The sequence below is a fragment of the Necator americanus genome, chromosome I (assembly GCF_031761385.1).
Source record: "Necator americanus strain Aroian chromosome I, whole genome shotgun sequence".
Taxonomy (NCBI): Eukaryota; Metazoa; Nematoda; class Chromadorea; order Rhabditida; family Ancylostomatidae; genus Necator; species Necator americanus.
The window spans coordinates 7,765,968-7,780,775 of NC_087371.1; the positions used below are offsets into that span (position 1 = coordinate 7,765,968).

The 14,808-nt window shown below is 41.8% G+C and overlaps 1 protein-coding gene across 1 annotated transcript; it reads left to right on the plus strand.

The window, feature by feature from the left end:
• Positions 1-1,157: 1,157 nt before the first annotated feature.
• Positions 1,158-9,945, plus strand: RB195_004816 (uncharacterized protein; the record flags this gene model as incomplete). The annotated part of the gene is made up of 12 exons (XM_064182835.1): positions 1,158-1,201; positions 1,286-1,399; positions 1,544-1,808; positions 2,155-2,293; positions 2,344-2,475; positions 2,688-2,774; positions 5,058-5,222; positions 8,526-8,798; positions 9,210-9,331; positions 9,537-9,674; positions 9,756-9,797; positions 9,886-9,945. 12 exons carry the CDS (start codon positions 1,158-1,160, stop codon positions 9,943-9,945), a joined length of 1,581 nt encoding a protein of 526 aa, XP_064034102.1.
• Between the last annotated feature and the right edge of the window lie 4,863 nt (positions 9,946-14,808).

A 14,808-nucleotide genomic window follows, 5' to 3' on the forward strand; every position in this document is an offset into this window, starting at 1 on the left:
AATCGGGTCTGAAGACTGTACTAGATTTTGTGCACTTATTTGTAACTCTCACTCCCAAAAGAAGAAACGAGTATGAACGATGGGGTTCAACACAGGAGTTGGCGAACGGAAAAGGTTCGACTAGAACTCTTGGTGTTGATTTCGGTTTCATAACGAAAGAAGGTGCAAACCCCGCCTTCGCACAACAGGACTGTCAATGGCATATTATATTCGCGGAAGCTCCTGCGACACTTCTTTAGACTTGTTCTTCTTTATTTTGCTTCCAGATTTTCTCTTTGCCTGCAATTTCAAAAGGAGTACTGCAACGTTTTCCTGCAGCTGTTTTTGCCCCCGACCGCTCATCTTGTGATAAACTCGAATCGGGTTTCAAAATTCTTCTTTTTTCAAACAATTCCTTGGTAGACTTCAAAATTCAGCCCATGTTTGTCGTGCTTTAAAACACGTCCAGCACAGGCTCGTCATTCTCTCCGAAACAGGTCGTTCACCAGTTTCAGGTCCTTCTAATTAGCCCGTCTTAGAACAACGAGTCCTCGAGAATGCTATCCTGATATGTAGTTTCTTCTTCCACCGTTGTTGATAACAAATGTGCTTTTCCAATTCGCCGCTAAGTCCTTTGCTTTGCTCGATGAAGATGACAATCAAACCCACTACAGAAAGATGATACTACCGAGACGTCAAGCACATATCACTCCCGGATTTTGAGTATGTGACCTATTCCCGCACGAGTTGTGCAGTTGAGCGACTTCCTCGTTCACTACTATGAGGAGTGAAACTGTTGTGGAACAGTTTTCGTTACACATTTGTTTTGTCTGTTGGGTAATGTGTCTAACCAGGTAAGCGCGTCAGCCGCATCGCACGCTCATTCTGTGCTGAAATAGATTTTCTCTCTACACTACCTCTGCCCAATTGGTTGTAGCATTCGCCTGTTTTTTTTTTCTTAACCTGTTCGTTTTCACTGCAGCATATCATTTGTTGGTGTTTGTCCTTTTTTTAGCATTCGCATTGCATCTGTATTATCGTCTCAGTTTACTACCATCCTATACTTTACTCCCTATCATTTCAGCTGCAGCATTTAAAAACACCGTAACGGGTAAGAAAGAAGATCACTCCAGAAGGTCGCGACGGATTCTGGTGAACTTTTACTTTTACCTTGCAACATGGAATCAGATGTGGAAAAATCTCAGACTTTCAATAGCACAAGGTGATATATAAGCTTCGTAAAAGAAATCTTCCTGTAGTTGATGAAATTCCTGCAGTTTTCCTTTTTTCCTGTAATTCTCTTTAGAAGTCCATCCTATCGAAATGATCTGCAAGGGATTAGAGCGATTGCTATTATTTCCGTACTATTGTTTCATTACTATCCCTCGTTGTTTCCAAATGGATATGTTGGTGTTGATCAGTTAGTCGTTCCATTAGAAGCTAATATTCATAATTCGAATTCTAATCTATTTTCATTAGACGAACCATTTTCCTCCTTTTTTCTTGCAAAATAGATTTGTTAGTGAGAATGCACTAGTACGTTAACTAACGCATCACACTACAGGTTCTTCGTACTGTCCGGATATCTAATGTCAATGATGACCGAACAAGAGAAGAAATTTGGTATCATAGAAATAGCTTATTTTTATTATCGACGAGCAAAACGAATTCTGCCCTCCTACCTTCTGATGATCATACTTTCGCTAACGTGTTCACGATTTCTATTTTTCGAAAATATACAACTTTCTAACAAGGAGTCTGCTAAATACGCATTGTTATTGACTACGAATATCCAAGCGGCTGACAGCGTTAAGAACTACGAAACAATGGTGAGGACTCGTACTCTGTTTTCAAGCTTTCAAAGGCAGTAGTACATGTTTTGCATGAAGCAATCGCCGCGCATGAACGGCGCGCTGCAAGATCACATCGCTTTGAAAAGAAAAGAAAAACGTGTAGCAGCAACTCGATGCCACAAATCCGCGTTCGTAAATTTCTCTTTTAATTAACCTTAACGGTAAATCTGAAACTACTAATAAAACGAAAAGGTTTGAAAAAGGTTACACGTACATCACTTTACTTCCTCTCGCTGATGAAAAACTCATCAATGAGTGATAGTTGGAAAACAGGAGATGAGAATTCCTTGAGTATGCTGGTCTGACTTGTCATATTCCTCAGCTGTCAAAGGCAACAGATCTCTTCACCCATACGTGGTCGATAGCAGTCGAAATGCAGTTCTACGCTGTCTTTCCTGCAATAATGGTCATATTCAAGGTGTTACCTGTGTGGATCGCCATGGTTGGTTTGAAGTTGTTAGGTAAGAGTTCGTATTCAGATAGAAACCTACTGAAAGGAGTTCTACTTTAGATAGCAATTTTCCTGACTGTACTGCACCTAGGCATAACCCTCCAGTCCCAATTTTCACTGGCCAGACCTACCGTGCCAACAGTTTGGTTCATGCGCAAATGTTATCATCGGGTCAAAGCGATCTAAAGCTTGGTGCAATTGCGCCAGCGGCAGCGCTTGAGCCGAGCTTGTGAAAGTAGCAATTTGTGTCATCGCTCTCTACTCATCACTCCCGTCTAGCGGAAATAGCAATGGTTCCACCTCAGTACCAACCGCTTGTTCTACCGCGCTGCTTCTCTCGCAGCCGGTAACGCGACTGCACGTAGCTTCAGAATGCTTTGACTGCCTATAGTTACATGTTTAAGGTTCGCTATCCCTATCATGTCATGTTATGTTGCCTCACACAGTAGCATTTAACTTCGTTCATGCAAGAGTTTGGCAATTCATACTCGGTAAGAAAAGAGATTTTCTGCAATAGATATAGCGTCCAGACAACTTTTGCGTGAACTGGTTTCATTTTTTATGTGGATCCAACACTAAACTGTACCTAAAGCTACACCCGCTACCCGAAGGCTCCGTCAACTGGACCAATTTTATCGTGTTGCGAAATTCAAGTTGGCACAGCAGTTAACTACTTTTTCTGTTACTTCAAAAAAAAAACTCGAAAAGTGCTGTAAATGTGTGTTGCACGATGTCTTAGGAACCTTCACCGCAGAACAAAAAAAAGAAAACACCACAGGAAGTGGAGTGTGGTTCATCAGGGTTGGACTACAGTTACGTTAAGTTTCGTCGACTATAAGAAAGCCTTTGACAGCACAGGAATGACTTCTATACTCTCAACGCTGGCCGAACAAGGTGTGTCATATGTGAGGACAATAGCGACTCCCCACGACCAACGCATTTCTACTACACAGCTTTTCCATCACTTCCTCAGCACATCCACGGGCAAGGGTTTGCGACAAGCGATACTATATTGCCAAAGCGGTTAACGGCTGCATTATATTTGTTATTGCCATCACTTGCTTGGCAAGAAAAGGTTTACGTGTTGATGGAAGATTTCTCTCAAAGCATCATTCCATATACAATGTTGTTTTCTTTTCGTGAAATACCAGTGGAGAAGAGACGATACTTGAGCAATTAGACGGAGGAGAGAAGAAAATGGGTTGCGAATAAAGAGAAAGAAAATACAGTTTGTGAGGAACATCTACAAGAGAGACTGACGAATACAACTCGAGGAGTCTCAAATCAAAAGTTATCACATATGCAATACGGACGTCCATAAATATGGAGAACGAGTCGAAGGAAGAACTGAATAGAAAGATGATCGGCGTAAACAGGATTAACACTTTCTTTATTGATTTGCCTGAGCTGTGGCCAAGATTAGTATTCATATTTATTAACGGGTAACATTTCGGCGTTTTCCCCTTCGTCAGGGCCTGAGAAATCAGAGCCATTAGTGATTTATTCTCTCAAGCGCCTTATCACCCCACAGAAAGCATTCAAACGGTAGGCAAACTCAAACAGCAACACAGACATAAGTGAGCGTAGTCATGAATTCCCTGTGTGCATTTCATTATAGGGTTCCAATACTAGAGTACAATAATCCAGGATGGCTTGTACAAAATGTACTTTCTATAACATGAAACGTTGACTGGAGAAGAGCCCACAACTTCATTTATCAAAGTTTCACTATTTTTTATGCGAATAGTGTTCCTCCAGTTTCAATGTTTTCGTGATATGTCTTGTGATTGAAGCTCCAATTATCATGATGTAGACACTGAGAGCAAAGCAGTTACAAGCTATAAGATAGTTAAGCAAGAAGAATAAGGTTATGAAGGAGAGGGGAAATAGCGAACAAGAGCAAAAATGGAAGAATTCTTGAGATACACGAAAATAAAACAATCACGATTGAAGTGAACGTGAACTGCTAGGAAGGCATGCTGCATGAAAAAGAAACAAAGAAACTGGAACCAAGACCATTTACAAGGAAGCAGAAAGAGCAATATAAGAATCAAACCTTTGGAAAGAAACGAAAATTCAATTCTAAAAAAACAAAGAAGCAAGACAGAACAGTCGTAACACACAAGGCAAAGGAACAAGACAAAGAAGTAAGACGGAGAAACACGACAATAAAACGAGAAACAGCGTAGCAACAAGTAAAACAGAGATGATAGAGAGGAAGAGTAGAGTGGAGATGGAAATTATATAAGGAAAGCAGTGCAAAACAGAGATGAAACAACGAAAGGAAAGTCGGGGAATGGTAGAAGAAGAAACTGAAATTCGTTTAGCTACCTGAAGTAAAAGTTGCTAGCTGCAAAATAAGCGTTTAAAAAACTCATGTCCAGTGTCATCCCTTGCTTTTGAATTCAAAGATCTTACTCCGCTCTCCTTTTTATAAAGGATAAAGGATAAACTTTCTGGCGTTAATCAACCCACTTGGGGAGCGCCCCCACGTTCACTTCAATTCAGAATCGTTTGAGGTTTACGAACGTGTAACTGGCCTATACAATGAATTGCGGTGGCTAGCCGATGTGTCAAATCAGTGATTTATCCTCCCAAACAAGTCTGGTACCAATTTACCGACCCCGGAGGGATGAAAGGCTTGGTGAGCACTAGTGCGGATTCGAACCTCCGGTCGATTGTGCAGGAAGCGGAACCTCTAACCGCTACACTACACCCGCCCTTCTCTTTTTATATTATCATTTATTGTGATATTCTCTTCTTATGTTTTTTAGAGTTTGAGAGTCCAAAATCACCGTATGTCACTCATCTTATGGATTTTTTGCGAGCCTATTCGCCTGAAACAGCAGATGAAGTAGTTAGCTGTTCTGTCAGCTTGGATTTCGTAGCACGTCAGTATTGGTCAAAGGGACGAAGCCTCCCGCAGCCGAGTAACTTGGGTACGAGTGAACTCAACTTCGTTTTTACAGTTGATAATAAATTCTAGGAATCTACGTTCACCAGCTGAGTAAACACATGAAAAATGCAGGTATGTCTTTCGAAATTTCGATTAATTTATGCATTGTTTCTTCTTTTATTATTGAAACTCAGCGAAATGTCTCTGTTTCTCAGATCTGAAGACGAGTAGAAAATATAGAAATTTCACTAATTATGGGTTTTGCCTAGCTGCCGTTATTTCTACCAGCCTACTTCCGTTTATGACTGTGGATAACATGATTCTGAGGTAACATCATACATGGATATATATATATATATATATATGCACTAACTAAATATAGATACTAAATATATATATATCGAACGGTACTGTAACATATCTCCCTGATGCCTTCGAACTTAGAAAATATGAGTGGATGTACAAATTTCAGCGCTTCTCTCAAACTTGCAACTCCATTGATTCAAACCGAAAAAATTTCTCTCCTTTTCACTATTAAAATCCAGCTAGGAATTTGAAGAGCAGTAGAATAGTAACTGCATTAGTTGTCCTACAGGTAGACCAGGGGACCGCTCCAAATCTGAAGCAATCTACATGAATTTTCGCACGAGCTATGGCGACGAATATCTTGATGAAAGGGCTCGACGGTTACATACATGCGTCAAAGAGCACGTGAAAGGAAACAATAGGATACTGGAATGAGCTCCTTCAATCGCCTATAGAACACAAAAACCTGACGGAGTCAACTTTGATAGCAGAGTTTAAATTCTGGCAGATGAAACTAAAACGTTGGCCTGAAAACCGCTAGAGGCATTTTGGGTCCACTCCAAAATCTCTAAAATGAATCGCAAAGATGAATTCTTCTCGATTACGCGGAACTCACTCCATGTCTAGAATCTTCTGATCCAAATCAGACATCCGAACCAATCATTCGCTCTCGCGATTGATCAGCCAGTGGTTCCTACTAGGCGACTCCAATCAAAGGTGACGTTTAGTGCAGTTGCTAGTGGTTGAGAAAGTGGGGTTAAGAGTTTGTTTGATCAGTGTGGAGAGATTTAATCACTTAGATAATTAAAGATCGTTAGTTATCGTTAGATCGCCCAGTTCAGGCTCTGAAGAAGAGGACTTGCAAAAAGTTCGTTTACAGCTCATCAAAAATCCAATAATGGCATGGGATTAGTTATTCGCCCTCCTCTGAAAAGAGCGCCACGCTGGTTTATTGGTCGTGACAATAAACTGGCTGCCTATGCGAAGTAATCTCAAAATTGGCTAATTAAAATTTTTCTGTAGTATAAACAAGTACATTGGCAAATCAACTATGATATACACGAGCACATACATTGACGTTGACAGACCATTCAAGAGGTGATACCAAAATGGTGAACTAACCGAAGAGATTTGAAGTGAAGGAAAAAGGTAGAAGGCAGGAGGCACCGAATGAAGCGGAGCATTCTTGAGATGGCTATTTACACAGTGCAGACCGTCTGGCACAGCTGCATTGTTTTTGTCAGATGTTCAAAAGTTGGTGCAGCCTTACCAGAAGAAACACGGTACAGACACGCTGAGGTTACTTGGAGGCAACATGCCATGAAATTGACCATTTTGGAATTTTTACACGAATATGTTAGATTAGGGTGTAGTTCACGAGTGTGGATCCCATCACGCTCAGCTCCCCTTAATTGTTCAGAAAACAGCGTTGGAAGCACCAATTCGTTTCCTACGCCTTTTTCCAAGATGATTAAGAGGAACTAAGCGCAAATGCGCTCATTCTCGTCATCTACACCTTCAGCACCATATTAATCAACCACGGTCGAGAAGTCACATCTGACAGCGAAGAAAGAATTCTTAAGACAACTTCTAATACTTCTCTAAAGGGGAACACATAAAAAGCTATGAAGTTTTTTGGATCTATGAAGTCGAACATTTCGATATGAAAAAAAGAACCGTTTTTACGTTTCCACGCCAATTTTATTTAGGTAGTCGAGTTTGGTTGAGGATCGGGTCAACTCGATCTACCTTCAACAAACACCCATTGGCCTTAATCTCCTTTATCATCCTATTCTAGAGATCCAATACAGACTTGTTATATGTGACCGACCACTGCAATAGAACAAATAGTTTAGAAAGGATTCGAAGAACAAGATAACCACATCGTGGCTGAAACGTCGAAGACCTCCGGTGAAAATTAGGGTTCCAATCGAGACGGAAAACCGTCACTAACTCCACTTATCACTGCAGTCCCAGTAAAGCTAGCAATGGCTCGATCGCTTTTCCGCGCCACTCTCACAATTGCACCGAGTTTCAAGTCGTTCTGACCTCATTACTTTTCCGCGAGAACATTACAGCGAGTGTGCTCTGATCCACCTGCAAAGTAGAACCTATCTTTCTTCTGAACCTTTAGGAAATTAAACACCAGAATATACTTTGCTTTGAATTTCAAAGAATAATGTTCCACTAAGTTTTTATTCTTTATTGGACTCTGATTGTTAAGGATTATTTCTACTATTTTGACCGGAGGACTTATTCTTTTACATCCTCCCAAAGAAGCAAGTTTCATGTCATCTAAATATCTGACATACATCGGACGCATTTCCTACTCTTTGTATCTCGTGCACTGGCCAATATACATCATATTTTGGCAGTGCAACTTTCGAGGCACCATCGGTAAGTTCTGCAGTCCTTCAGAATTTCTCAGTCTCTTCCTCAGTTTCTGGTAACTCCTCCAGTTGAAGTCTGTACGGAACTTCGCTAAATCCCGTTTGGATAGGAGCGTTCCGACTTCTAATACACCAGATGCTGTCAAATAGTTGGCGTCAAATTTCCTTTTCCGCGCAGCGATGTGGGTGTGATTGGGCAGGATAGAGAATGAGACATTTGTGTCAAGTAGAGGAAAAATGTGTGTTTCGGCAGACACGCTGAGGTTACTTGGAGGCAACATGCCATGAAATTGATCATTTTGGAATTTTTACACGAATATGTTAGATTAGGGTGTAGTTCACGAGTATGGATCCCATCACGCTCAGCTCCCCTTAATTGTTCAGAAAACAGCGTTGGAAGCACCAATTTGTTTCCTACGCCTTTTTCCAAGATGATTAAGAGGAACTAAGCGCAAATGTGCTCATTCTCATCATCTACACCTTCAACACTATATTTTCGTAAGGAAACATGGCGTTGTCACTTTCTGTTATCTTGGAGAAAGTCTGCGTTGCGGTGTCTTGGAAAATCTCCACACTGATTGAACACGTTTCCAGAAGGAAAGGTCAAAAAGTAGTGGTAGTAGTATCGGGACAGCAAATATTTTTTTCAGGGCTCAGTTGCGGTCTCATTCTTTCTATTCTTGTGGCAGTGCTGCTCACAGAGACATTTGAAAAAATATGCATGCAGGCTGATGTCAGGGTTGTTCTCTGTATCATTGTTTCTCTGTATGCTACTAATCTACTAATGATCGACAAACAGAAAAAAGGCGAGCTTCTTGGAGGGCAATTAAAATGGGCCGAAGACCTTTTTACACCAGTATGTTCATCAGAAGATATGCGCACGAATTGCGACATTCCTTTCACTACGACAAAATTAAGGCTAGGTAAATTAATTCGAATCCAAAATATTTCGAACTAAACGTGATTGTTCTCTTTTTTATACCCTTTTATGTGTTACTGATGATGATTGGATATGCATTTGTTTAACGGTGAACGCATGCTAAACTGTGAGATTTCCTCCAAGATATACGGTTCTTGCTTTTTTTTTTGCGAGCGCCTGCGCTCTTAAGATTTCGACTTTTGCCGCTTTTGAATTAGACTGGTATTTTTTTGCATTTTCGCCACCTAATTGTATCGTAAACATCACAAATTACTCGAATTTCACTTCGAACAACTTCTTCTGAGTGTAATTCTAGATGACAGACATTCCGTATAACGCAACTCCAATCTGGTCAAATTTCTACTGTTTGTTTCACTTGTGTTTTTGAAAGGAAAATTAACTGTGAATTATTCAGCACAGGTATTGCGCTTAAACAATTTCTTTACTTTGTGGGATGGGCAACTTCTTTCGTATAAAGAGTGCTCCTATCGCAGAGGATGGCAAATACCGTGGGGTTATTGCGATCTCCCTTCTAAGGTGAGTGGTTTCTGTTTGACCGTTACAGCAAGTAACTCGGAATTCGCATTTTTATTCTTCTCGCAACATAACCATGCCTAGCGATTGAAAACGTAAGAGTAGCGAGCATGGCTAAGGATAGCTGCCTTACTTCCGCTTCCATGATGTTGGTGACGGAACAGAAACTCCGATAAAAAATAATTCTTTTGAATGCCTCTCTTTGCAGAGTAAAACTCCTGTGCGTAAAATTATGGTTATTGGGAATTGCTATGCAGCAAATCAAGGAGGAATAGTTTACGAAATGTGTCATAGTTCTGATGTTGATGTACAAGTATTCTCAATGGCAGGTGAAATGCTCATAAAGGTCATGCTTGTAAAATTAAGAGCAATAGTTTACGAAAAGAGAAAGTAAAAATTTTAGCATAACAAATTTATTGATATTTAGTGGAAAATAATGCTACAAGAGATGCACGCTAAAGTCTGGATCGTAAGTGCCCATGCATCTACGGAAAGAACAACGCTGAGAACAACAATAAGGATGCCTTCTATAATGAACTAAATGTGTTCACGTTTAGAATACTCACCCTGCGGCTGGTCATTTTCGGAATAGACGCGAATGGGAAGATGAGACATGAGCAACAGCCCGATGTATTAAAAATAAGATGGTATTATCCAGCAGGACACGTCAGATAACAGCAACCATCTGGTCCACTTACGTGCACATAGCTCCCACGCTAGAATCATCGACGCATCGGTATAAATCCATTCAGTGTTTGAATAGCAGGGTGGGCAGAAGATGAAAACTCTCAAACTCCAGCTTGACTACGTCTTAACGAGGAAGATTCTTCAGTCCGGAGTTCAGAAAAACAAAAAAAAACCTGTTTGAGATATCGGATTCCACTCCGTCAGCCGTTCCTCTTCTTCAGTTCTTCTCAGCTTTAAGATACGGTTGTATAAGAGAAACTGAGGAGTTCCTTTTCAACCGAAAATTGACACGGCAGGTCTGAAGAGTGCAAAACGACATTCCTGGCGAGTGTGTCTATTCATGTTGGAGTGGGGAGCTGAAAAAAGCTTTATGACGCAAATTCCTCCATATAGTGCATTCGGGGCGCTGCAGGGGAGGCTCTCCCAATTATATCGGAGCGGGAGAAATTTGCCATTGCATATGCGGAAACAATATCCATATTCCTGTATGTGCTGTTCCCAGCATTGGCGATTTCAGTTAGGAAAAGCGTCTGAGAAGGAAATTGAGTCATAAACTGCAAATAGACCGCTAAAACGAATGGAAGTCGAGAACGAAGGAGTTAAAAAAGACGTGGGAGGACATAGACTCGCAGAACGTTCATGCTCTTCCAAAACAATGAAGCAGGAAGGTGGAAAGGTGTTTACCAGTCTTCAACATTGTCAATAAAGTGGGTGTTAATGAACCGAAACTATCAATTTCAATGTATCACATGTATCATTCCACGAGAACTTATCCGTTAGGTGCTCTAGGAATTTTCAAGGAATCGCCGCATGTTATGCACAGGGTAGCTCTCGACCTGGTGAATCGCAATTTGCGATTCACCAGGTGTTCTTCGTGAAGAGAGTCATCGATATCTGACATCGCTGTTCGAAGCCGATGCAATCAACCTTTCTGGACTTTGAAGCTGCTTTCGTCGCTTCTAATTAAGGCTGTTCTCTCAACGCCCTTTGCGGCAATAGAGTGCCAAGTAATTTCGTTTGCCTACTTGATGAAGTGAATCAACGAACAACTAATGCGGTTCAAACACAAGCCGGATGTACAACACTGTTTGAAGTGGTAACTGAAGTCAAGGAGCAGTGGCGGGACCCTTCCTAATCATCTTCGCCGTTGATGGCATCATGCGAAGAACAGTCGATCAGTCCTGTTGAAGTCTTAGCAATACCATTGTGCAGCTTGACCAGTCTTGAGTACGCCGACGAGATCGCTATATTCACGCAAAGCCGCATGAAACTTCAAGATATTCTCAATCTTGTGGCAAAGCTAGCTGTAGCCTGTAGTAACCTGTAGACATATAGGCGTCCTGGTAAGTACAAGCAGATATGGGTCTCATTGAGATCTCCATCGAGAATCTGAGTGGACGGACAACTGATAGAACTCATCAATCGGTTGTCTCGAGTCCTGTAACGTGGCCATTATGCTGAAAAACAACGACAATTACGAGAAAGATATTCAGCAAAGATGTGGTAAGACCACTTCTGCCTTTAGCTCCTCAACAAAATGCCTGTGCTCGACCTCCATCACCAACGAAGTAAAACTGCGAGTCTATTTATCCGCAATTCGTCCCATCATGATTTATGGATAGGAGACATGGGCGGCACCGCCTGCTATGATGGAGATTCTTGACAGCACGGAAAAGGAGCTGCTTAGATGGGTGCTCTTCATTTTGGCCTGGGGTTAGCCACAGTGAAGATCTTCACGCCCAAGTCGATATGGTGTCGGCGATACGGCGAATGACACGTGGAAGGTAACAGTTCAGATGAAACGTCAGGTTTTGCAAGATATAGAACATCGATAAATGGATGGAGAAAGTTGGAAAGAGCTAATGGAATATAGACAAATGAATTGAGAAAGTTGGGCAGAGCTATAGTCATGGACCTCGGCGAAGATACCGGTAATCGCGTCAGGCGATGACACCAGCACATGAAGTCAAACTTGCAGAGCCTGATTTGTGATTTCATGAGATCGACAAAGGCAAGGAATGAAAAAGTGTATGGGTGAGGACGTAAAATGACATCCTTGCATCTCGTATCCCCGTACTGGCTGCAGCAGCTCAAGGTGTAGTTTCGTGCGTTGTTGTATTCGAAGCGGGGCTGTGGAGCGCAGCGGTTACGAAAGTGGTGGGAGCCTTGCTAGCATAACTGTAGTGCGCGATGGTCCCAGCTCTAAACCCCAGCTACTAGCTCCATCGAGACGCTTCGAAGCAGAACTTTAGTGCATTGGGCCTGAGCCTTGTCGTTTTGACCAGACTGTATACTACGCTTCCTTAGTCGGGAAAACATAAATATTATAAAACATATATTATAATGGTGTGCAAACTCTTAGAGCTTTTTTTCCAACATAGCGTTGCACTTCCTCGAAGGCATCACCCCACGAATCCGGATTGGTATGGATTCCCGATGGATAAAGACTATACGAGGTCGTAGATTGCAGAAGCGGGTGGGATAACTCTCATTTCTTCCTATTTGCCGTAAAAAAAACGGCCCGGAAGATGCGGCGCGTGCACAAAGGTTTCGCGCTACAATAGAAATTCGAGCATCCCGCGACGTTGTTTTCTACGACCAGTTTGGAGTGCGCAACCCTTGTGCACGCGCCGCATATTGCACGCTTTTTTAACGGCTATTAGGAAAAATGAGCGTTATCCCACCTGTTTCTGCAATCTACGACCTTGTTTAGTCTTTAGCACTCGGAAATCAACACCACTCAGATTCATGGGTTCATGCCTTTGAGTTGTTGTTGTTTTTACATGTTGTAAATGTCACTCTAGTCTTAGTCGAATACACTTCCAGCATGCAATGCGTTGACCATAGAAAGGCAATACAATCACTGCCGGAAGTCGGACATTCTGTTCAATAAAGTGGTTAGAGAATATAAACCAAATGTTTTATTCATACTTTCCAGGTGATGTTTTAAAGTGAGCCCATGCAATTTTTTTTTCTTTTTAGAAACACTGTTTTTGAATCACCCAGTACAATTTCCACGAAATTTGTTTCGATAATATCGCAAACGGCTCTCGCAAACTTAACTTGCAGGTTGGCGGGCAAGAAGGAAACGTAACTATTTTTGCTTGATCATCTAACAGAGTGATTCGGCGTAAAAATCCTAAAATCCAAAACATTAAATCGATTCTGAAGCTTGAAGGCAATGCACCGCGAAATCAGCACTTTCTCACGCCGCTTTTCAGGATGAAGAGATGATTAGAGCGTGAACTCACTCGTACTTGTAATCATAGTTTTACAGCAGTGTGAGAACATTCCTCTTCCCTTAACTATTACATTTTAGGTACACAGATATGTTCGCTGTGCCAGAAACAAACTCTACATCAGCATCCGAAAATATAGTAAAAGAGGCCGCCAATAGTCTGCGGAAGCTTTCGCGGATTGTAACCGATCACATTTTTGTTCTCAATGCTATTCCACAGCCTCATGCCGCATTTATATCAAAATGTGACCAATCCCTTCGCGAACATCACCCAATCAACCCGGTGAGACATTGTATACTAGCGTGTTTTTTATCAATCAATCAATTTTATCAACTTTCATTTTTAAAGTGCATGCAAAAGTTCGTAATACGAAATTATCTTGTACATTCAAAATATTGGAGAAGATGTAGAATTTCTTACAAAAGTTCCCTCTAACAACTGCAAAGATAACAGAACAGAGTACATACAAGACTACGCAATTAAGAATATGGATGAAACCGTAACCGAACAATTCTGGTTGTGTGGATTTTCTAATGTACTCCAAACCACAGAAAAGGTTTTGTGTTTTGCTCGTCGTGCTCATTTCACCCCAGTTGTGTTCAACCAAATTAGTGCGTCGGGATTGACAGAGCACACGTTCTTTACCATCTAGCGATGGTGGACAATTATCGTGACCTCACTGCAACTCAAGTAGTTTATGGGCGTGACCCGCTTATGCTAGCTGTTGCTTGGTGTGCTTCACTTATACTTCGCCTTCATTGCTCACGAGTAGTCGTCTAGTTGTAGCAATAAACTTTCACTGAACCACCTATTTATTCTGGAACTGGAATGATTCGGGCAAAGATCCCAAGAGTCTCAGCACCCCACACATTCTTCAAGTTGTTTCGACTCAACTCTAAACGAGAACGAAAATTATTTTTAAAAAACGAGGAAAAGTTTCGCTTGGTGCAATCGTGCTATCAAAAGGCGCGGTAGAGAGGGGCCACCGTGAGCGTAGCGCATCTGGACGCATCACTGGACACGTTCCGCTTAAAGGCATCACCCCACGAATCTGAGGTGGTACGGATTTCAGGTGGAGAATTCTTATACGGGATGGTAGATTATAGAGAGGGGGTGATTCCGTCCATTTCCTTTTAATTGCCGTAAAAAACGGTTCGGAAGATGCGAAGCGTGCTCAAGGCTGGCGCGCCCCAATCGAACTCGTTGTAAGAAATAGCGCGCCGGATCGCTCGAAGCCGTATCGTCCGAGCCGTTTTTTACGGCAATTAGGAGGAAATGGACGGAAACACCCTTCTCTTCATAATCTACGATCCCGTATACAAACACTCCACCTGAAATCCGTAGCACCTCAGATTCGTGGGGTGATGCCTTTAAGGATCATAAAATTTATCACATTCGGTTCCTGTAAATGCGTACCATAAATTTCGTGGGCTGGGATTCTCAACTTTTTTTTCATTTTGTTGAAGATTCACCCAATTTAAGGTGGAATTGCTCAATGTCACATCAGGCCTGGAGGTTGCCCGTCGAAGAGTGGCCGAATTCGTTGCGACCTGC